Source organism: Leptodactylus fuscus, chromosome 4 (assembly GCF_031893055.1).
Source record: "Leptodactylus fuscus isolate aLepFus1 chromosome 4, aLepFus1.hap2, whole genome shotgun sequence".
Classification (NCBI taxonomy): domain Eukaryota; kingdom Metazoa; phylum Chordata; class Amphibia; order Anura; family Leptodactylidae; genus Leptodactylus; species Leptodactylus fuscus.
The window spans coordinates 208,376,197-208,401,367 of NC_134268.1; the positions used below are offsets into that span (position 1 = coordinate 208,376,197).

Consider the following 25,171-nt stretch of genomic DNA (forward strand, 5'->3'; position numbering starts at 1 on the left):
CCTTCAGTTTCTTGTCACCTTGCTGTCCGGTCTAGGACACGGTAAGATCTACCCCTTCTTTTGATACTTGGTAGGATATGTTGGTGACAATTTTGCATGGTCTATGGTCTCTCTGTAGGATATGTCTTCCTCTACTACCCCCCCTGGGGATTATAGGAGGAAATCTACTGCCAAAAGGAAGCACCTTTCCTGTTTTGACTGTGACACTCCGCTCCCTGATGGTAGGTAGTGGCTTAAGGAGTTATCCCCTCCGGGGTACTACCGGTCCTATAACCCGCCTATTATTTTTAGGCTATGAATGGGCCCGTTGTCGCGGTTGCAGAGGCCCCCCACCTGAGGAGCCTTCTCCTAGAGATATGATGGCCTGGGTCAAGGAGATGGTGAGTTGGGCATCGCTTGGGTAAAGATAATTCCCTTGCTTGTACTCTCTCTTTATTTTGCAGGATGATTCCCTTAAAGGCATACAGTCTACCTTGTCTCAGCTCGCCAAGAGACCATGCACTGAGCATCGTTCCTCGTCCCTCCCTCCCCTGGAACATCTACGGGTGGCAGAGGATGTTTCCTCCGAGGACGACTCTGTAGTTTCCAGCAGACCTGTGTTCCACTATGAACAAACAGGCAGGCTGCTGAAGTCCATCCGGTCTACAGTGGGCCGAGATGTTGACGGGGAAGCCTCCACGTCTGCCTCTGGGGGACATATTGCCTTCCATGCGGACGCCACGCTGACCGACCTCATGGTGCAGCAGTGGAAGCAGCCAGAGAAAGGACATTCATTATCCAGGATCTTTAAGCACCTGTTCCCTATGGATTCGGCTCAGTGGGATTCCTGGGGGCCTCCCCCGAAGGTGGATCTAGCCGTGGCGAAGTTGTCTCGTAGAACCCTGGTGCCCCTTGAAGATGGATCAAATCTTCAGGATCCTTTGGATCGCAGGGCTGACGCCACTTTAAAGAAGGTTTATTCTGCTTCCTCTGCCCAAGCTTCAGTAGCCATAGCCTCTACCACTGGGCGATTTTCTTCGTAACCGCCTAGCCACCTTGGAGCGGGATATTGATTCCGGTGTGGACAGGGATGACATCTTGGCTTCCATGAAGAATATTCATAGGGCTGCAGATTTTTTGGCAGAGTCTTCTCGCCATCAGTTGAGAATTTCAGCCAAGTCGATGGCGTTGTCCACTGCGGCCCGTAGACCCCTGTGGCTAAAGCCTTGGCGTGCAGACTTTGCATCCAAGGCTGCTCTTTGCGCGCTCCCTTTTGAGCCAGGAAGAGTATTTGGGCAAGGCTTGGATACTATCATAGAGGGATTAGCTGAAGGTAAGGGGAAGTCCTTACCTCAAGCTGCCAGGGCAGACGTGCCCCCTCTAGAGGCAGAGGTTCTGCCTCTAATTATAGACGCCCAGCCCAGCAAAGGCGTCCCAGATATCGTCCTAGAGGATCTGGACGAGGTGCTTCTAGGGAGGACACCAAGAGGAAGCCGGAATTTTGACGCGGGGCAGCTCCCTGTGGCCCCCCTTCCTGTGGGAGGACGTCTTTCGGCTTTCTTCAGAACTTGGGTCACCCATATTCAAGATCCATGGGTGTTAAGAATTATACAGCACGGTTATCTTATCAAATTCCACCTTCCACCTCCAGATTGGTTTGTTGTCACCAGAACCCTTCCACCTTCTCAACAGGCCAGTCTAGAGGCCTTGGTCGCCGAGTATGTTATCAAAGGCGCCCTGGAGAAGGTCCCAGCCTCAGATCTCGGTCAGGGAGTTTACTCCCCCGTCTTTCTGGTCCCCAAAGTCACCGGGGGCTGGAGAATGATAATAGACCTGAGGTACCTCAATCGCTTTATCAGGAAGAGGTCATTCCGTACGGAAACCGTGGATTCCGTGTCTGCTTTTCTCCAGCCAGGAGACGTGATGGTTACCCTCGACCTGAAGGACGCCTACCTTCATGTCCCTATTGCTCACTCCCACAGGAAATTCCTCAGGATTGCCGTTTCTATGGCCGGCCACAGGGAGCACTTTCAATTTACAGCTCTGCCGTTCGGCATCACATCCGCCCCCCTGGTATTTACCAAGGTGATCGCTCCGGTCGCTGCGGCCCTCAGACTGCAGGGCCTCTTCATCGTTCCTTACCTAGACGACTGGCTTCTGAAAGCTCAGTCTCCTGCTGCTCTCCTCCAGCAGCTCAACCTTGCCATCAGTTTCCTACAAGAGTTAGGATGGATCATCAACTGGGAGAAGTCCGAAATCGTTCCTTCCACACGGAGGAAGTTCCTCGGGTTCATAGTGGATTCAGAAACGATGCAGATCTTCCTCTCCAGCCCAAGGAAGGAAAGGATCCAGGCCGGTGCACGGTTTCTATTACACACCCGGCGGGTAACTATCCGCACCGCCATGAGGGTCCTCGGCCTAATGTCATCCTCGGCCAGGGCGGTCCCTTGGGCTTTATGGCATTTGCGTCCCCTGCAGATGGAAGTGTTGACAACCTGGAACAGGTCTCCACGGGGACTGCACAAGAAGATCTGCCTTTCTCCCGCTACCCGTCTTTCCCTCAGATGGTGGATACACCTGAAAGACGGAAGGTCCACGGTCCCGACATTGTGGACCCTGTTGACAACAGATGCATCCCAGTGGGGATGGGGAGCCCATTGCCAGGACAGGACTGTACAAGGACGATGGAGACGTCCGGAGCTGGGATCTTCCAATCTCAAGGAACTCAGAGCTGTGTACTTGGCCCTAGTGCACTTTGCCCCGGAGTTGAAAGGCAAGTCTGTCAAGATCAGGTCAGACAACATGACGGTGGTAGTCTACATAAACAAACAAGGGGGCACCAGGTCACCAACCTTACTGAGAGAGACGAATCTTATATTCGCCTGGGCAGAGAAGAACCTAGCCCAGTTATCCGCTGTTCACATAAAGGGCTCCCTGAACATAGTAGCGGATCATCTGAGTCGGGGTATTACCGTATCAGGAGAATGGTCTCTCAATCCAGACGTATTTCAACAGATCGTCCAGAGATGGGGTCTCCCGGAGGTCGATCTAATGGCTACCCGACTCAATGCCAAGGTAGGGACCTTCTGCTCCCTATACCAGGAGGACAATCCCTTGGCAGTGGATGCCCTGTCCATCCCATGGAGGTTCAGGCTGTTTTACATATTCCCTCCAATTCCAATCATACCGAAGGTATTGATCAAAATAAGACAGGACCAAGCCTCGGGAATAGCCATAATCCCGTTCTGGCCAAAAAGGGCTTGGTTTGCTCAGCTCATACAAATGAGTCAGGGCATATATTGGAGGCTTCCCCCTCTCCCAGATCTGGTAACCCAAGGAGAGCTGAGATGCCAGGATCTGAGGAGACTCAACCTGACAGCCTGGAGGTTGACCAGTCCCTATTGAGGAATAGAGGACTGTCACAAGCCGTCTTGAAGACCCTATCCAGCGCCAGAGCGGATTCGACTAACAGGAATTACCGTCGAATTAGTAACATCTTTAATGCCTGGTGTCTGCAGCATCAAGTGGACTCCACTGGTCCCCCGACTGAGGCGATCCTGGACTTCCTTCAAGACGGACTAGACAGAGGTCTTGCTGCGGCCACACTCAAAGTACACGTAGCGGCCCTGTCCGCCTATCTGGGGAGGCATTTGTCTCAGGATCCTTTAGTGAGCACCTTTATTAAAGGAGCAACTAGGCTGAGACCGGTGGTGAACACCCCTGTCCACCAATGGGACCTTATTCCGGTCCTGAACGCTCTTTGTGACCAACCATTCGAACCCCTGGAAGAAGTCTCACTTAAGTTACTGACCGGCAAAATGGCACTGCTATTGGCAGTTACAACTGCCAAAAGAGTTAGTGAGCTACAAGCCTTATCTGCCGAGGAGCCATATACTATATTTTTTTCGGACCATGTGCAGCTTAGGTTCCTCCCAGGATTTCGTCCCAAGATTCCATCCGCTGCAAATAGGAACCAAACTATTTCTCTTCCAGCATTTTTTCCCTTCCCCTCTTCACCTGAAGAGGAGAGATGGCACAGGCTGGATGTAGTCAGATGTCTGCAAATTTATCTGCAGCGCACTCGCCCTTTTAGGCAGGCCGAAAACCTGTTAATCAGCTATACGGGGAAGAATAAGGGCGCCAAGGCCGCCAAGGCCACGATATCCCGCTGGGTCTCCGAAACCATAAAGGTCGCCTACACCGCCCAAGGGCGTCCGGTCCCATCTTTTCTTCATGCCCACTCGACCAGGGCAGTGTCCACCTCTCGGGCTGAGAGGAGTGCGTTGTCCTTGGATCAGATTTGTGCAGCTGCCTCCTGGGCATCTGAGTCCACGTTCATTCGGCATTACCGCCTGAGGGACCGGGTGACCGATTCCTCCGCCTTTGCCCAAACCATTTTGAGCTCTGTCATGGAATAATCCCGCCCATCTTTGGGCCTACTTGCTATATCCCCACATTGTGCCGCTGGTACGGACGACAGGGAACAAGTGATTATGAAGATAATCTTGTTTCCCTTAGTCCTAACAGCGGCACAAGATTTCCCACCCTGGGAATCATATCTTATGTATAAAACTGTGTATAAATATGGAGGTACTTTTGTATTAACACGCAGAGGGGAGGTTCTTGTGCCCTCTTATAGGGCCAGCCACGCTTTTTGATTGGCTAATTAAAAATCCGCCTGTCCTACCAGCACACAGGGGCAGAAATACCCCACATTGTGCCGCTGTTAGGACTAAGGGAAACAAGATTATCTTCATAATCACTTGTTTTATGTTGTTTCAGATTTTGCTGCGGTTTTTGATCCAAAGCCAAGAATGTCTACAAAAGGAATAGGAAATATATAGGAAGTTCTTATACTTCTCCCATCTGCTCAATCCAATCCTGACTTTGGCTAAAGAAAAACGCAACAAAATCTGCAACAAAAAAGGCAGCGCAACAGTATAATGTACAATAATGTGCAAAAGATTTATACAGGTGACTTTGCCCCTTGAAGGAGGAATCCTGCAAATGCAATAATAATAATAATTAATAAGTATTATTATTACCCCACGGTGTGACACATTATTATATATTATTATAGATTATTATACAATCTATGAGAGCACAGAACAGTGATTGAGGGATATACCCCCAAAAAACACCAAAAGCGCGCTCCCTTCAGTAAAGATAAGTTCTGGTACGCTGATGTATCAAAATAAAAAGGATTTATTTAAGATGACACGTTTCGGAGTTCTCTGGTACCTCACACATACCACCCCTTCATCAGATCTCTCGGAGTTCTAGAATGTTTGCACCTAGAACTCTAGAACTCCGAGAGATCTGATGAAGGGGTGGTACGTGTGAGGTACCAGAGAACCCCGAAACGCGTCATCTTAACCCCTTAAGGACCAGGCCATTTTTTGGTTTTGCATTTTCGTTTTTCCCTCCTCACATTTCAAGAGCCATAACTTTTTCATTTTTCAGTTCACAGAGTCACATGATGGCTTATTGTTTGCGGGACAAACTGTACTTTGTAATGGCACCATTCAATATGCTGTGCAATGTACTGGGAAGCTGGAAATAAATTCAGAATGAGGTGCAATTGGAGAAAAAATGCATTTGCGCCATTTTCTTATGGGTTTAATTTTTACAGCGTTCACTGTTTGGTACAAATGACATGTTACCTGTGTTCTACGTGTCAGTACGAACGCGGTGATACCAAATTTATATAGTATTTGAAATGTTTTGATACTTTTAAAAAAATGATAAACTTTGCAAAATAGAAAAAAAAAATTGTGTCATCATGTTCTAACACCTGTAACTTTTTCATATTTCCATGTATGGAGCTGGTTGTGGTGTCTTTTTATGCGGGACAAGATGACGTTTCTATTGATACCATTTGGGGAAAGATCTGATGGTTTGATCACTTTTTATTCAATTTTTTATAGGAGGCAAAGTGTTGAAAAAAACGCTATTTGGCTATTTTTATTTTTTTTGCCGCTACGCCGTTCGCAGTACGGGATAAATGTTTTAATATTCTAATAGTTCGGGAATTTTGGAGCGCGGGGATACCTAATATGTTTATGTTTAATGTTTTTTAATTACTTTTATAACTAATCTAGGGAAAGGGGGGTGATTTGAACTTTTATATTTTTTTAATTTTTTCAATACTTTTAAAAACTTTTTTTTTTCTTGTTATACATTTATGATCAGACCCCTTAGGTACCTTGAAACCTAGGGGGTCTGATCGCTCATACTATTCACTGCAATACTACAGTATTGCAGTGAATAGGAAAATCGCAGCACTTTTATTAGAGGCTGCCTCTGGCATCGTCTAATAGATCTCATGCAGAGACAAGCCTGGAAGCCTTCAATAGGCTGCCGGCTGTCAGAGCAACCGATCACCGCCCTCATGTGACGTTCAGGAGGGCGGCGATCGGCGAAACATGGCGGCGCCCGTGCCGCCTGCGCCGTTTACACACTGCGGTCACGTTTGACCGCAGTGTGTAAAAGGTTAACAGCAGCGATCGGCTCGGGCACCGACCGCTGCTGTTATTGGCAGGTCCTGGCTGTATTATACAGCCAGCATCTGCCGTGTATGGAGCGAGCTCAGCGTGTGAGCTCGCTCCATACATCCCCATGCGACCCATGACATACAGTTACGTCAAGGGTCGCTAAGGGGTTAAATAAATCCTTTTTATTTTGATACATCAGCGTACCAGAACTCATCTTTACTGAAGGGAGCGCGCTTTTGGTGTTTTTTGGGGGTATATCCCTCAATCACTGTCCTGTGATTTCTTTCGACCTTTGAGTCGTAAGCCATAGACACAGCCCCATGTTTTTTAGCATACATAGCTTGATTACATACCAAAAAGCGTGATACAAGTTGACCTATTTCTGGAGACACAAGGACTTATATGTATTCTCATATGTACCTAATTTTTAATTAGTGCGGCCACGCTTGGTAATTCTATATATTTCAGTTTACAATCTATGAGAGAAAAGGGATAGAAACAGTAGGTGAGGGTAGAAACTGTTCTGATAGTAGTGTGGCAGTAGTAGGGTTATTGAAGGGTGTAGGCCTTCCTGAATAGGTGAGTCTTCAAGGTCTTCCTAAAGATTGGGCTTGTGGGGGACAGTCTTATGTGTCATGGTAGTGAGTTTTTGAGTATGGGGAAAGCACAGAAGAAGTCTTGGAGATGGTTGTGTGAAGAGCAGGAAAAAGCAGATTTGAGTAGAAGATCTTTAGAGGACCAGAGGTAATGTGTGGGCAGGTAGTAAGAGAGGTGGATCAAGAAAGCGGTAGAGTACAGGGTGGACTGGAAGGGGGCAAAAACATTGGGAGGCCGGGGAAAAGGGTGCTAAGACCCCCCCCCCCCCCCCCCAGATATAGCCCTGATATCTACATCATCCAGTCTGCCTGGAATTACATGAAGATACAGAAGGATTGGAGCAAGCCTACATCCACAGAAGATCTGTGCTTAGTTCTTTAAGATGGTGGAAAGAACTTCCCTGTCAAGTGGGTGTTCTGACTCTTAATTTATTATTTATTAGGACTACTGATGGGGCCTTAAACATCAAAAAACTTTACTCAGCTTTCCCTTGACTTCCATTTTCAGTGGTGGCCGGTCCCTTGTATAATAAGGAGTTTGGCTGATGTCACCAGTGATGACCCTATTGCAGGGGTGGGCAATTAATTTTCCCATTGGGCCACATAAGAAATTGAAACTATGCTAGAGGGTCGAGCCGTGGCAAATTTAGCCCCATCCACTTCTACGTTGACTCCATCCATTCTCAATCATCTTTCCATGTGCCCCCACAAAATATAATCCTCCTACAGTCACCCGTACACTATATGTCCCCACATTATGTTCCCTTCCAACTGCCCCACAGTATTAAGTCCCTCTCCTGGTGCCCCAGTTTAAACATGAAACTGGAGCAGCTGGAGGGGGACATTAGCAATGGGGGTAGTTGAAGGGGGATAATAACTTAATGGCAGCTGGAGCGGGACATGAAACTGGGGGCAACTAGAGGAGGACATGAAACTGGACCAGCTGGAGGGGGATGTTAGCAGTAGGGGTAGTTGGAGGGGAACAATAATTTAATGGCAGTTAAAGTGGGACATTAAACTGGGGGCAACTAGAGGGGGACATTAAAATCGGGCAGCTGGAAGCATACATTAAACCGTAGGGGTAGCTGGAGGGTGACATTAAACTGGGGGCAACTAGAGGCAGACAGGTCTCCCCCCAGCTACCTCCATGGTTTAATGCCCTCTCCAGTTGTCCCTAGTTTAAGTGCCCCCTTCATCTTCCCCCAGTTTCATGTCCCCCCTCCATTTCTCCCCCAGTTTCATATCCCCCTTCATCTGCAACATTTCATGTCCCCCCTCCATCTGCCATCTCTGCCCCAGTATAACATTCCCCTTCCATCTCTGCCCCTAGGTTACTGAAACACACAGACACACACATACAGTCAGACAGACATATACACACAGACACACACACTCTCCACCCTGCATCTCACATCCCCCCTCCCTCACCTCTCACTACCTTAGGACACACACCACACGTGTCTCCATCTTCTTGCACTGTCCTGTCGGCACTAAGACACGCCTCCCTAGACAAGATATGCGGGCCGGACTGAATCAGTCAGGGGACCGGATATGGCCCGCGGGCCGTACATTGCCCAGCTCTGCCCTATTGTGTTATACGAGTGCTGCAGCCAATCAGAGGCCTCAGCAGTGACCTCTTCACCAATGGCACGTGACTGCTGTGATGTGCTCAATGTGAACAGGTAACTGCTGAGGCCTGTGCTTGGCTGCAGAGGTCACCTGGCACCTGTAAGCTGAAGACAGGACCTGCCAACACTAGAAATGGAGGCTTGGGGATTGTGGCCCCATTAGTAGCTCTATTAAGCAATAAAAAGAGTCAGAGATAACCTATATATACAGAAATCCCCGAGATCTTCTATCCCTTTATCACCACTTTCTATCTCCCCCATGACGTCCATTATTTGCTTCTTTATCACACATATCTCTGTTTCCTACCTGGAGAGGGGACATCTCGGGACTTCTTGTCGCCTTTCTCACAGATATAGCCCAGTTTTTGCTCGCACTCTTTACTTTCCCACTTTGTGTTTTCTCCAGGATTTACCACTACACAGTTTACATCGGGGACATCTGATGGATTTCCTAAAGCAACAAAGATAGATAAAAATGTCTAAAGGCTAAGCTCACATCTGCACCGGCTTATCCGTTGTTCTGGTCCGACCAGAACAATGGACAAGCAGACTGCTGAAATAGTGAATGTATACAGCCCCCCATATATTTATTTTTATTTGAGATATTTATAATCGTATTATTATTTTATCTAATTACTATCTATGGCCCATCCTAAGTACAGGTCATTAGTGGTGTTAGACATCTGGCACCCCCACCGATCAGCAGCTAATACACAGTGAATGGGGCAGAGAGAAGACAGCTCTGTTCTCTATGTACTGAACTGAGTCACTGCAGCTTAGCTCCCATTCCAATGGAAACTGACCCGCAGTACCTGGTCTGACCATTACTCAGAGAACAGCGCTGTCTGCTTCCTGCTCCATTCTCTGTGTATCAGCTTCTTAGAACAGGTGATAGATGGAGTGCCAGGTGTCGGGCCCCCACCTGTCTGATATTGATGACCTATGGTAAGGATAGGTCATCAATATTTTTAACCCATAAAACCCCTTTAAGTGCAGGCTATAGAACTTATACTTAGATTTTACCTGGAAGCCAGTTGAGATATCTAAAAGGGTCTCCACTGTCCCAACTCCAGCCACCATTGAAGTCCAGACCATTAAGCCCAATCCATAAGGGTGTGGTGAGGGTGTTTGTTAACCCTATAAAATATAGATAAATAACATAATGGATTACATACAGTTTAGCCCCAGAAAACCAATTATCAGGAGAGTCACAAATGTGGTGTGAGCAGAAGAAGAAACAAAGGTTCATGGAAAGCTCTATTCTATCAAAGGGATCCATTACAATACTATATATATATTTATATTTGATTATATAGGAGCCATAAGTGGGCTCTGGTGAGTGGGTATAAGGGTGGTCTGTCACATATGAGAACAGCAGTATTATACATGGCACATGGTAGGTGATGATCCTGTTATAGAATTCACATTAGGGTCCAAGAGCCTTAGAAGAGTCCATGTGTGTAATCGTACAGACTGTAATAAGACCAGGAGACATTTTATCCCAATGGAAAATCAGACAATTGTTGGATGATAATGAAAAATGTCTCCGGTGTGTGGGAATAATGGAAGCTTCTATAGAGAACGGGATTAGATAATCTGTGACTCCACATTCATCATACATATAATACTATTGTCCTAATTCCTGTAGATCTCTGACGTGTCCCTTCTGATTCTTCTCTACCTTGGTTCTTACCTGCAATGAATGATTGTTCGTGTAGTTCGGTTATACTCAGCAGTTCTGCGTCTTGTTGCTGGCAGCTTCTTCTGGCTTGGTACCAAGTGAGGGCTGAATCAGAGTTAATCTGATAGTTGTCGCCAGTAACAGGATCTATTGTCCACAAGTCCTTAGATGTAGCTGAGAAGAGAAATGTGTATTAAAGAGACGATAATCCGAAAATGGCGAATTATATAAATCAGGTTATTTTTCTTAATCAGACTACGATGGACGTTAGAAAACTATCATAGGTTGACACTTCCTGATTTCTGCAGCTCAGCTGTCAGCTTTAGGGTATGGCTATGTTCACATCTGCACTTGTTTCACGTTTGGGGTTTCCGTTCCCGAATCCACTTCAGATGCCGACAGTCCTGTAAGCAGGCTGCTTATTTTTTCAGTGTCCTGCTCTGATTTTTGCCTCCCATTGAACAAAAATAGTTCCAGAATCAGGGTAGAATCTGTGTCTGAATCCACCTCAAAATCAGTGGCAGATTCTACCATGTGAATTCGTCCTTATTGTGCAGTCTGGGACAGGAGATATAATAACTGTTCTGTACTGCTGGAGACTTAGATAAGACAGAATAGTAACATTATGCACACAGATAAGGTCTTCTGTACCAGACCATATCACTGCCTGGGACAGGGGACTGAACTTCATTACTTCTTGGAGATTGTAATAATCTTTCAGATTTTGCTTTCACTAAATTCTGATTATTTTAATGTGTGCCTCCGATCAGAAAAACTCAAACAAAAAAAAATGTACGTAAGTGAATAGTACAGGTGAATAAGAAACGTTGAAATATATCTTACTAATGAAATAGGTGTTATTCTCCCCTTATCAGACAGAGCTATGTTTTACATAGAAATCTACGGAAAGGGGAAGGGGGAGAAGGAGAAAGACACACCAATAGCTGCAGCCGCTACCCTGCTATTTCTAGATAAGACTCTACCACTGCACAGAATGAAGTAATAAATCATTTGGTAGGCTCCTCCTCTCACTTCCCTCTCCATAGACTTCTATAAATGAGGTGAATACAGAGAAGGACTCTATATGAATAAAGAACAAGAGTGAAGTGGAGGAGGAGGACACGCCTCATAAGGGAAACGAAATCGACCAATCTGGCAATTCCCCAAAACGTGGAAAAAGAGCCAAATAAAACACTGCGCTAGCTTTGTTTTCTTGAAGGGAAAGGGATTACCTGCTAAGGGGGCAAACTATTATTTATAGGGGGCTAATATTTATAGTGGGGAAACTATCAAATATAAGGGGGCGGGTATTTATAATGGAGGAAGTATTATACATACAGTAAGGGGCACTATTATAAGAGAGGAATTATTATATATAATGGGAGCTATTATAATGTGGAGACTGTAATATATAAGGGGCGACTATAGGAGAGGGGCTATTATATATAAAAAAAACTCAATTATAAGAGAGAAATTATATACAAGAGGGACTATTATAAAGCAGGACACTTATATAATGGGGGCTATTATATATGAGGGGAGACTGTTATGTATAAGGGGCTATTATGTATAAATATGGAACTGTTATTTATAATTTATAATGGAACGTCACACAATAGAATGTGCCATAAATTCTTAGTGTTTTATTCAGTGTTCAAGTAGAGTTAAAGTGAAACGTTTTTCGGTACAATGGAGCACCTTCATCAGACGCTACATACAGAAAAAGAAAAATACATTCATATGAATACAGTGATGTGCACATAATTTACACAATATATACAAAATATATACATATAAAGGTATATTTTGTATATAGTCTGTATATATTGTGTAAATTATGTGCACATCACTGTATTCATATGAATGTATTTTTCTTTTTCTGTATGTAGAGTCTGATGAAGGTGCTCCATTGTACCGAAAAACGTTTCACTTTAACTCTACTTGAACACTGAATAAAACACTAAGAACTTATGGCACATTCTACTGTGTGACGTTCCATTATTGATGATTAGCAGGGTTGGGACCCTACGATCACACTAAACCTCATCTCCTACTGCAACCCTCTTACCGTTATTTATAATTTGAGACTATTATATATAAGGGGGGCTATTATAGGAGAGGAACTATTATATATAAGGATGATTGTTATAAGGGGGAAACTGTTACATATAAGGGGCTATTATGTATAAGGAAATAACTATTTATAAGGGGGCTATTAGTTATAAGGGAGGAAACTATTAAATATAAGTAGGCTATTATAAGAGGAAATTATATATAAAGGGAACTATTATAAGGGGGAAACATATCAGGCAGGCTGCTATTTATAAAGGAAGAACTATTTATAAAAGTCCTATAATAAGTGGGGATATTATATACTGTGGGGAATCGCTCAGGTAGATAATCGGTAGCAGTGCAGGAAACAGGGACACAGGGACTGGATTACACACAAGTTCAGGCTTTATTCACTTGAGATGCATAAACTGCCTTTGCAAAGGCACAAATAACCAAAACAAAAGCCTTCTCGGCTGAGAACTAACTAAACATAAGGAAACATTGCCCTGACTATACAGGGGCCTGGCTATCAGACTCCTGCCTTGGCAACAACAATGGGTGGCACAGTACCTGCTCTGCAGGTTTGGTCTGGACAGGTGAGATCTGTCAGTGTGGTGCCACCCTGCTAGTCTCCACACACAGACTATTATCAAGCCTTAATAACACAGCTGACCTCCCTGGTGTGAGTCTTTACCATACACCCTTTAGCTGCCTGGCTGGAATATACCTGTCCTCCCACACCACACCCTTCACTCTCTCACAATACATAGAGAGAGAGGTGACTATTATAATATGGTCACTTTTATTTATACGATGGAAACTTTATAAGGAGGGTATGGTTAAAGGGGCTCATATTTATAAGAGGGCTAATATTGATAATGTGGACTATTATTTTATGAGAGGGGGGCTATTACTGATAAGGGGGCAGTATTAAAGGGGCTGCCACTGGAAATATGATGGCATTGTTGGTATATCAGCATTTGGGACCTCGCTTTTAATTTTGCCCAGGGCCACAGTTTGTCTAATACTGGCCCTGGGCATACGTTAATACTTTTCTGGCCTTCTAGGGTCTGGCGTCTCATACTAAGCATTAACTTGTAGGTTGTTTGTAATAAACGTAACATGATACGAGTGCAGTGCAGCTATATTCTACTCCATAGCAGGTTGTGGCATTTATGGCTAAAATATGGACCTTCAAGAGAGTCTACCGCCTCCCCCAAATATATTAAACTCATTTGCAGTGATAAATAATGTATCCTTCTTATGTAGTCACGTTTATAGATTTGGAGAAAAATTACTTTGAATTTTTATGCAAATGAGGTAGTTGGTGCACTGAGTCAGTGTCAGTGCTCAAGTAGAATGGTTGATGTTAAAGTAATGGGAGGACCAACTCTTACTGCACAGGTTGGCACAGTCAGGCAATATTAGGGGACTGAGTGGCAAGAGCAAGTCCCGCCCCCAGTGCACCAACCGCCACATTTGCACAATACATCAAAGTTATTTCTCTCCAAATCTATAAAAGTGACATTAAAAAAAACCTAAATTTATCACTGTAAAGTGCTCTGTGACATGGTGGTGACAGATGAATATTGTTTGGGGAGGCGGAAGAACTTTAAATTGCCTTTGTGATAGGGATATAAGAGATTACTGTCTGTGTACAGTGCTGTGTACTAGCAAATCTTTAAAAAGAAAAAAAAAAAATTGCGGACAGATAAGGTTTCTCAAAGACTGGCCTAGCTTGGGTTTAATGGGAGGCAAACTGGTCATGTGCCCATTGAGATTCTGATTCCTCAATTCATCCCCTTCTGAACAGGACAGGCTGTAACCCACATCACAACCACTGGGTGGCCAAAGGTATTAAACACATAAAGGATAGACATCATGTGACAGTGTATCTCAGAAGCATGTTGTTTTGAAAAGTTGGTTGTCTTGGGAAGCAAACATTTGACATATACAGCCCAGAGGAAAGGTAAGGAAGGAGACATCTGTAATAGGCAACTCCATCAGTGTAAATGACTATTACACTTACATTTAGATGGACAAAATCCATACAGCTGGTCGGTGTCATAATCTGAGGTTGTAGAGCACCAGAGGAATCCATCAGATCGTCCATCACTTGTACAGTCTACATAAACCTTGTTGTTGTACTTGAAAGGGAATTTGCAGGGCCGACCATTACTATTCCCCCTCAGAGTGTATATTTCTGTGGAAAACCAAATTACATCATTGTCCTTATGGTAGAATCAATATCTAGTTTACTTCATTATGGAATATACAAGGTGTTGTAGGCCAACTAGAGATTCAGATAAACTGGAGATTAGTGAACTGTTATAGATACAACCGGATTCAACACACATTTTCCAAAAGTTTTGAGTTTGAACCCAAAAGCTTTTGGAATTCACCACCCAGGAAAAAAATATACTCTGGGGTCTCCTTATAATACATGGAGCCCCAGGTAATGTGAGGGGAAAAAAATTATATTCACTTTGCCTCACTTCTCTTGGGTTTCCTCTTCTGGTCCTTAGCTGATGTCATGTAACCCAGGGTCTCCCCTATATATCACAGAGCTCAGCTTCTCTCCTCTATCATATAACCCTATATATCATAGAGCTCAGCTTCTCTCCTCTATCATATAACCTATATATCACAGAGCTCAGCTTCTCTCCTCTATCATATAACCCTATATATCACAGTGCTAAGCTTCTCTCCTCTATCATATAACCCTATATATCACAGAGCTCAGCTTCTCTCCTCTGTCATATAACCTATATATCACAGAGCTCAGCTTCTCTCCTCCATCATATAACCTATATATCACAGAGCTCAGCTTCTCTCCTCCATCATATAACCTATATATCACAGAGCTCAGCTTCTCTCCTCTATCATATAACCTATATATCACAGAGCTCAGCTTCTCTCCTCCATCATATAACCTATATATCACAGAGCTCAGCTTCTCTCCAGGTCATATAACCCTATATATCACAGAGCTCAGCTTCTCTCCTCTATGATATAGCCTATATATCACAGAGCTCAGCTTCTCTCCTCTATCATATAACCTTATATATCACAGAGCTCAGCTTCTCTCCTCTATCATATAACCCTATATATCACAGAGCTCAGCTTCTCTCCTCTATCATATAACCCTATATATGACATAGCTCAGCTTCTCTCCTCTATGATATAGCCTATATATCACAGAGCTCAGCTTCTCTCCTCTATCATATAACCCTACAGTATATATTACAGAGCTCAGCTTCTCTCCTCTATCATATAACCCTATATATCACAGAGCTCAGCTTCTCTCCTCTATCATATAACCCTACAGTATATATCACACAGCTCAGCTTCTCTCCCTCTATCATATAAACTATACACTCACCGGCCACTTTATTAGGTACACCTGTCCAACTGCTCGTTAACACTTAATTTCTAATCAGCCAATCACATGGCGGCAACTCAGTGCATTTCGGCATGTAGACATGGTCAAGACCATCTCCTGCAGTTCAAACCGAGCATCAGTATGGGGAAGAAAGGTGATTTGAGTGCCTTTGAACGTGGCATGGTTGTTGGTGCCAGAAGGGCTGGTCTGAGTATTTCAGAAACTGCTGATCTACTGGGATTTTCACGCACAACCATCTCTAGGGTTTACAGAGAATGGTCCGAAAAAGAAAAAACATCCAGTGAGCGGCAGTTCTGTGGGCGGAAATGCGTTGTTGATGCCAGAGGTCAGAGGAGAATGGCCAGACTGGTTCGAGCTGATAGAAAGGCAACAGTGACTGAAATAGCCACCCGTTACAACCAAGGTAGCCAGAAGAGCATCTCTGAACGCCGCACAGTACGTCGAACTTTGAGGCAGATGGGCTACAGCAGCAGAAGACCACACCGGCTGCCACTCCTTTCAGCTAAGAACAGGAAACTGAGGCTACAATTTGCACAAGCTCATCGAAATTGGACAATTGAAGATTGGAAAAACTTTGCCTGGTCTGATGAGTCTCGATTTCTGCTGCGACATTCGGATGGTAGGGTCAGAATTTGGCGTCAACAACATGAAAGCATGGATCCATCCTGCCTTGTATCGGTAACGGTTCAGGCTGGTGGTGGTGGTGTCATGGTGTGGGGAATATTTTCTTGGAACTCTTTGGGCCCCTTGGTACCAATTGAGCATCGTTGCAACGCCAAAGCCTACCTGAGTATTGTTGCTGACCATGTCCATCCCTTTATGACCACAATGTACCCAACATCTGATGGCTACTTTCAGCAGGATAATGCAATGCCATGTCATAAAGCTGGAATCATCTCAGACTGGTTTCTTGAACATGACAATGAGTTCACTGTACTCCAATGGCCTCCACAGTCACCAGATCTCAATCCAATAGAGGAGCATCTTTGGGATGTGGTGGAACGGGAGATTCGCATCATGGATGTGCAGCCGACAAATCTGCGACTGCAACTGTGTGATGCCATCATGTCAATATGGACCAAAATCTCTGAGGAATGCTTCCAGCACCTTGTTGTATCTATGCCACGAAGAATTGAGGCAGTTCTGAAGGCAAAAGGGGGTCCAACCCGTTACTAGCATGGTGTACCTAATAAAGTGGCCGGTGAGTGTATATCACATAGCTCAGCTTCTCTCCTCTATCATATAACCCTATATATCACAGAGCTCAGCTTCTCTCCAGGTCATATAACCCTATATATCACAGAGCTCAGCTTCTCTCCTCTATGATATAGCCTATATATCACAGAGCTCAGCTTCTCTCCTCTATCATATAACCTTATATATCACAGAGCTCCGCTTCTCTCCTCTATCATATACCCCTATATATTACAGAGCTCAGCTTCTCTCCTCTATCATATAACCCTATATATCACAGAGCTCAACTTCTCTCCTCTATCATATAACCCTATATATCACAGAGATCAGCTTCTCTCCTCTATCATATAACCCTATATATCACAGAGCTCAGCTTCTCTCCTCTATCATATAACCCTATATATCACAGAGCTCAGCTTCTCTCCTCTATCATATAATCCTATATATCACAGAGATCAGCTTCTCTCCTCTATCATATAACTTACATATCACAGAGCTCAGCTTCTCTCCTCTATCATATAACCCTATATATCACAGAGCTCAGCTTCTCTCCTCTATCATATAACCCTATATATCACAGAGCTCAGCTTCTCTCCTCTATCATATAACCCTATATATCACAGAGCTCAGCTTCTCTCCTCTATCATATAATCCTATATATCACAGAGATCAGCTTCTCTCCTCTATCATATAACTTACATATCACAGAGCTCAGCTTCTCTCCTCTATCATATAACCCTATATATCACAGAGCTCAGCTTCTCTCCTCTATCATATAATCCTATATATCACAGAGCTCAGCTTCTCTCCCTTTATGATATCCTGATCTCAGATATAACAAGTATAGGGAATGGGAGTCCATGATATAAACTTTGTAATATGTAAAAAGGAATATAAAGTTTATTACAAAAGACTAAACACAAGAACAAGGTGGCACAATGTGAGTGCCAGATTCAACTCCTAAATTTTTCTCTCTTTCTTGGATTTGAAGTGTCCCCTTAAAACCACAGAGCAAAGAATGGACCTCCCCATGCCAAAACACTTTTGCAATCAAGATCATAATATCATCAATGACATGAAAATGTTGGTTTTAAGGGGAAAAGTCAAATCCGAGAAAGAGAGAAAAATTTATGAATACAAGTTGATGACCTTTGTTAACACACTCCAGAAGGGGTTGAATCTGTCACACGGGTTTATGACCTTCTACAGGAATCACTGATCAAAAGCAGCCATAAAGACCACTCGTTGAACTGATAAGGGCCTTGTAAACTGATGAATTGTTTACTTGTATGTACCAATTACCATCTACTCTCCCACCAAACATTCTATTCCAATGTGTCTCTTTTGGCATAAATATGCATCTTCAGAAATTGTTTTTTAAACTATACCTGAGGAAGAGGCCTAGATCCTCGAAAGCTTGTAACCTGTCATCATTATTAGTTAGCCATTAAAAAAGGTATCAATTACTGAAGACTCTCAAGTTTTTGTTTTATATTTCATAGTAGATGCTTGGCAATACAAGGGCAGACTAGATTGGCCACATGGTCTTTGTCCATCTTCTTCTTACCTTCATAAGAATTACTACATAAATCCTCCTTTGTAGAATAGATTCTCCATTGGCTCCCGTCTCCTGTGCTATTGGAGATGATGATTTTCTTTCTATCTCTGCAGGTCATATATAGATCACCTTTGGTGACTCCAAACAAAGTCTCATTATTACATTGCCATTTCTGGAGGTCAGTGTTGGCGTCACATGTATGCAGCCCCACTGCTGACCCTTCTGTTATAGACGCTACAGACAGGCAGTGTGATGTCCCTACATTTATAAGCTGCTCCTCAGAAATCCATTGAAATTTCTGCAGAATAGAATTCTCATTACATTCAGCCATGACGAGGACAGAATCCTCTGCTTGTAGACATCGCTTGTCGGGGGCATTGTAGATAAATAATGTTTTGGCACCTGAAAAATAAGATACATTTATTAAAGGGGTTTTCTGGATTTAAATTCAGTTTTTGATGCTGATGAGATCTGAGTGCCAGACCCCACGCAGATCAGCTGTTCTAGCAGTCTTTGTGTGCCCGAAGCTGCTAGTGGATGGGGATCACATATATCACTCCTCCTGTTCAAGTAATAGGAGCGGTGGTGCAATTCCCCCAAACCATCACGCTCCAGCGTCATTTTTGTGCAGTGAAATGTGTGACTGTACTGTGTATGCGCGGGATTTTGCTGAAACCCGCCGGAATAAAGGAAGATGGAGGCGGAACATTGCAAGGGTAGGAGGATGTCTCACCAAGAAGAAACGAGAGGAGGGCATCAACGAAGAATAACATGGAGGGGTGCATGCAGCACCCACCATGCATGGTAAGTATCATTGACATATACATTTTTACAGTGATACTTTACAATGAGGTGATCTTTTATAAAATGATTAGCGGGACCTAGATAGTCTTTTTAAAGGCTATTGTTTGTATATGTTGTCATGTTCATTCTATATTCATTTTTAAAATGTTTTCAAGCTGTTGTTCTTGGGTATCACTTGACCTGGTGAGTTGTGGTCTCTATGGGGTTAATCATAATACCACACAGTATAGGGGGCAGATTTGTAGCTGGAACAGGAAATAGTCAGAGCAGAGAGAAGAAGTAGTATCCTGTAAGCAGCCAGGGAAGAAGAAGCAAGTAGTAGTCTGGCAGTAGCTATTTTGTGTGTCAGACACTGTGTGCTGTGAGGAATTGCCGCAGCAGCGGGGCAGAGAATCTACGACAGCGCCCTCCATCACTATCAGTAAGAGGACAGGATTATATCAGTCTTCACCTACCTCTACAAGCTAACTGAACTCCTGCAGTAGACCAGAAACTGGATCTGCAGACATCTTAGACTCTCTGCTAATACATGGGAAGGTGTCAGCCAGCTACAAGCCACTGTGCCACAGCTCACTGCTACAGGACAAGTGAACCAGCAGATGCCTGTTACAATAAAGCAGTGAGTACTTCAAATGATCCTGGGCTGGACATTGCCTTCCTTGCAGCTAAGGCCTGACCACAAGCTCCTAGTTGGAGAGGAGCACTGGCACCCACATCACCATCTCAGCCCAAGGACCTGCGGGTGTCTCATTACTCCAACTGGCGTCACATCAAACTGACTCTTCCTATTACCTTGTGCACCTCTTCCCCAGGAGTTCTGGTGTCTATAGGGTCACCATGACAGTTCAGTTTCCTGCACGGTTCTCTCGGGGTTGTTGCATAAGCCCTACTCCAAACTAAGCCCTAGCTAGAGTTGGGGTTAACCCCTCCCTTACATTTTCCATTTGATTATGGCAGATACCGGGTCCTTAAAGCTCTGCAACAGAGAGGCCACCATAGTTACCTTAACCCCTTAAGGCTCTGGTCAGTAATAGTATGTCCTCACAAGTAGCATGTTCGCGCTCAGCTCAGTACTATTACTGACCTGTAATGGCACGGGCACAGAAGCTGTGTCCGCGCCATTACACCCGGCACTCGGCTGCATTACACAGCCGAGAGCCAGGATGAGCTGCCCTGCTGAATTGCCGGTCGGAGCTCTGTTCTGATCGGCTGTATTAAACCTTTCGATGCTGCGGACACATGTCGGTGACATCGAGAGAGTTGCGGACCCCCCTTGATCTGGGGGTGCCCTGATGCATTTTATGCAGCCCGGGATCTGGCTAGTGACCCTGGGCTGCTAGGACCCCCACTTACCTGGTTGATCCTGCATTGCTCCTCTATAGTCTGCAATACAAGTGTATTGCAGGATATAGTACTGGACCAGCAGTACTGCATCAGAGTATTGCTGGTCCAAGTATAGTTATAGAACAAATAAAAAATGTAAAAAAAATTGTAAAAATAAATTAATAAAGTGTGTGAAATAATTAAATAAATAAATAAATGAATGAATTAATAAAGCTCCAAAATTCCCCTTTTCTATATTAAATGAGTTATATAAAATTAAACCCTAAATATTAATAAAAACTATGCATATTTTGTATTGCCGCATCCGTAACAACCTTTACAATAAAACTAAAACATTACTTTACCTATACAGTAAATGTCAGAAGAAAAAAATGGAAAAAAAAAACGCCAGAAATGATAATTTTTTGCCATCTCACCTTACAAAATATGCTGTAAAAAGTGATCAAAAAGTCATATCTAACCCACAACAGTACCAATAAAAAGCACAGGTTGTCCCACAAAAAATAATCCCTCAACCAACTCTGTCAACCAAAAAATAAAAATGTTACGCATCTCTGAAGATGACGATGCAAAAATCATTGCTTTATGTCTCCCTATGGGTTTTTGTTCTACAAAATTACGAACGTATAAAAAAAATATATAAATCGCCGTAAGGTATCGCCGTAACCGTACCAACCCGCAGAATAACATGTTACTTATGCTGTACGCCGTGCGGAAAAACATTTAAAATGTAAAATGCAATGCCAGAATTGATGTTTTTTTTTTTTATCCACCAAAAAAGAGTTAATAAAAAATAGTCAATAAGTTATAGGCACCCAAACATGGTGTCCTTACAAAATGCATCATATCCCGGAAAATACAAGCACTCATATGGCCACATCAACACAAAAATAAAAAAAAATATAGCTTGAATAATGTGAAGACAAAAAACCCCTAAAAATCGCCAAATCATTAGAACAAATGTGGTTGCGTCAGGAGGGGAATATATAAGCGGTGCGAGCGGGATATTTCTACAAACTGCAGAAACAGAGTAATAACTATTATGGTATGTTTTGCTGTTAACCCCTTCTTTGTTACAAAAAATGTGGTTTAAAATGGATAATAAGTATAAAAAAGTGACATTTGGAAATTTCACCTCCATTTTGCATTATTTCCTGAGGAACACCTAAAGGGTTAATAAAGTTCCTGTATACAATTTTGAATAGCTTGAAGACTACAGTTTCTAAAATGGGGTCATTTATGGGTGTTTTCTATTATATAGGCCCCTCAAAGTCACTTCACAACTACCCTGTTTCCCCGAAAATAAGACAGTGTCTTATGTTAAATTATCTTCCAAAATATATGACCTGTCTTATTTTTGGGGGATGTCTTACGCAGCGGCTGGAGTGAGGGACAATCGGCAGTCATGCCGGCGCTTCCTTAGCGGAGCGCTGGCATGACTGCTGGTTGTAGGTGGTCCAGGAGGTGAAGGGGGATGTCTTATTTTCGGGGAAACAGGGTAAATAGGTCCCTAGAATACAAAATCTTGAAATTTTCTTGAAACTCTGACAATTTGCTACTAAAGTTATAAGCCCTCTAACATCCTAGGAAAGTAATAGGACATTGAAGAAACAATGCCAATAGAAAGTAGACATATGGGAAATGTTCATTAGGAAGAATCTTGTGTGTTATGACTGTCTGTGTTTTTACAAGAATAACAGAAACTTTCAAAATTGATAATTTTATGTAATTTTCAGTACATTGTCCTTTTTTTAACAAACAAACGCAAAGTATAATGACCAAAATTTACCACCAACATAAAGTACAATGTGTCACGAAAAAACAATCTTGGAATCACCTGGATAGGTAAATGCATTATGAAGCTATCCTCACATAAAGTAAAAGACGTCATATTTGAAAAACAGGATCTGAGCCTTAAGGCCCAAAGTACCCTGCGTCCTTAAGGGGTTAATGGATCTCCACTGTAATGTACTGATATCAGAGTCTATCCTGATCGTAGGCATTGCGCACTACAAGAAGACATGCGCAGTCGGCTCTGCCCAGGCCCAATGCCTGGCAGAGTAAATGAAGAGCCGGAAGACGCCGCGGGGAAGCTGCACGGAGAAGACTTCTAAAGGTAAGAGAAGAACCAGCGTTGATTGGCCGACTGTATAGCATTCGGCCAATCAATGCTGGTTCTGCATCGAACTTTTACATTCGAACAGCGAGTGGTACTCGATCGAGTACGAGTATTTCGAATACCGTAGTATTCAATCGAATACCTACTCGATCGAGTACTACTCGCTCATCTCTAATTGCAAGATCAAGTCTGCACCACTTTCACTAAAATACATATGTGTGAAACATGTATACATTAAGTATCCTTATGCCCGCTCTACAAACTTCTAAAAATATGTTTCCCATACACTGAATGCCGTAGCAGGAGAAAAAAAATCAAAAATACCAAACTGATGTTTTTTCGTTGTTTCCCCCATGATAAAGATTGGAATAAAAAGTGATGAAATGTATGATTGCTATTCATGGAAAAAAGTAAGACCTACTCCGAAAATAAGCTCTAGACGTTTTTTCGGAGAAAGGAACAATATAAGTCCCTGTCTTATTTTCGGAGAAACACTGCAAAAAGACTGCCTATATGTCCAGACATAGCTATAACCCGCACCCTAGGACATGTAAGTACAGTGTAACTTACCCAGCAGACCAGGCGGCCACATAAGGTATAGAAGTGTGAGTAATATGGAGGCAGTCATTGTATATATCGCATTATTCTGCCCCAGTCCCACATGAATATCTCTGCACCAAGCAAGTCCTGTTACAGGTCACTGTAGGACGATTGTGACATCCAGAAATGTGATCTGTATATAATGAAGGACTATATGGTCACATGATACCTAACAGGACCTCCCAGTCCTAAGAGCCACATAATCTACAGTAACTTCCCTTCTTGTTATGTGGTTGGAGTAAGCTATTTCTTACTTGCTGCATCTTCAATTTTCTTCTACAAGTGTAGAAGAAATTTAGTATTATATTGTCATTCTTGTTTCGTGGAAAATTCTGTAGAATTTTGAACAATATATGTGGAGAATAACAAGATAAGGAAACTTGTCTACGTGTCATGTCCTGGAAGACGTCTTATCAATGGAGGAAGAATGAATGGAAGGACTTGCAGTTACTGATGTAGTTACTAAGATCAGAGTCCTGTGTTATTATGTCTGATCTGTCATCTATATACTTGTTATAATATGGCTGAATATTTCCACATCATATAAGTAATGTAACTGGGGGTGAGGTTAGAACTGTCAGTAGGCAGCAGAAGTTTAGGGATAAAGATGAATCCATGACATGTATGTATAAGAAGTGCAGAAGTCTCACTAACACGATGGAGGAACTAGAAGTGATAACACAGATATTTCTTCTATATATGCCTCATCATTAGAGATGAGCGAGTAGTATACGATCGAGTAGGTATTCGATCGAATACTACGGTATTCGAAATACTCGTACTCGATCGAGTACCACTCACTATTCGAATGGAAAAATTCGATGCAGAACAAGCGTTGATTGGCCAAATGCTATACAGTCGGCCAATCAACACTGGTTCTTCTCCTACCTTTAAAAGTCTTCTCCTCGCTGCGTCCCTGCGGCGTCTTCCGGTTCTGAATTCACTCTGCCAGGCATCGGGCCTGGGCAGAGCCGACTCACTCGTGGACTTGGTAAGTTCAGTTTGATCGAATGTTGCCTACCCCTGAAACAAGCATTTTCCCCCATAGAGTATAATAGGGTTCGATATTCGATTTAAGTAGTCGAATATTGCGGGGCTACTTGAAACGAATATTGAATTTCGAGTATTTAACTCAGATCTGGGCAAAGCACGGCCCGCGGGCCATATCCGGCCCTCTGACTGATTCAGACCGGACTAGGGAGGAGTGTCTAGGGGGCGTATCTTAATGCCGGCAGGAAGATGGAGACATGTGGTGTGTGTCATAAGGTACTGGGGAATGTGAGATGCAGAGGGGAGTGTGTGTGTCTATATGTGTCTGTATGTGTGTGTGTCTGTCTGTATGTGTGTGTGTCTATATGTGTCTGTATGTGTGTGTTTGTGTGTGTCTATATGTGTCTTTATGTGTATCTGTCTGTCTTTATGTGTGAGTGTCTGTCTGTCTGTATGTGTGTGTGTGTCTATATGTGTCTGCCTATATGTGTCTGTCTATATGTGTCTGTATGTGTGTGTGTGTGTGTCTCAGTAACCTAGAGGCAGAGATGGAAGGGGAATGTTATACTAGGGCAGAGATGGCAGATGGAGGGGGGACATGAAACTGGGGAGAGATGGAGGGAATGAAGGGGGGATATGAAACTGAGGGAGACATGGAGGGGGGACATGAAACTGGGGAGAGATGGAGGGAATGAAGGGGGGATATGAAACTGAGGGAGACATGGAGGG

General features: G+C 43.5%; 1 protein-coding gene across 1 annotated transcript in view; it reads right to left on the bottom strand.

The window, feature by feature from the left end:
- Positions 1–23,480, bottom strand: part of LOC142201187 (macrophage mannose receptor 1-like) — a 183,087-nt gene extending 159,607 nt beyond the window's left edge. The window contains exons 1-6 of the mRNA XM_075272015.1: positions 23,423–23,480; positions 18,595–18,987; positions 14,460–14,633; positions 10,391–10,552; positions 9,721–9,834; positions 9,005–9,148 (exon numbers count right to left, since the gene is read on the bottom strand). Of these exons, the coding sequence (XP_075128116.1) occupies positions 9,005–9,148; positions 9,721–9,834; positions 10,391–10,552; positions 14,460–14,633; positions 18,595–18,987; positions 23,423–23,480 (1,045 nt within the window). The remainder of the gene's footprint in view (positions 1–9,004; positions 9,149–9,720; positions 9,835–10,390; positions 10,553–14,459; positions 14,634–18,594; positions 18,988–23,422) is intronic.
- Positions 23,481–25,171: the final 1,691 nt, after the last annotated feature.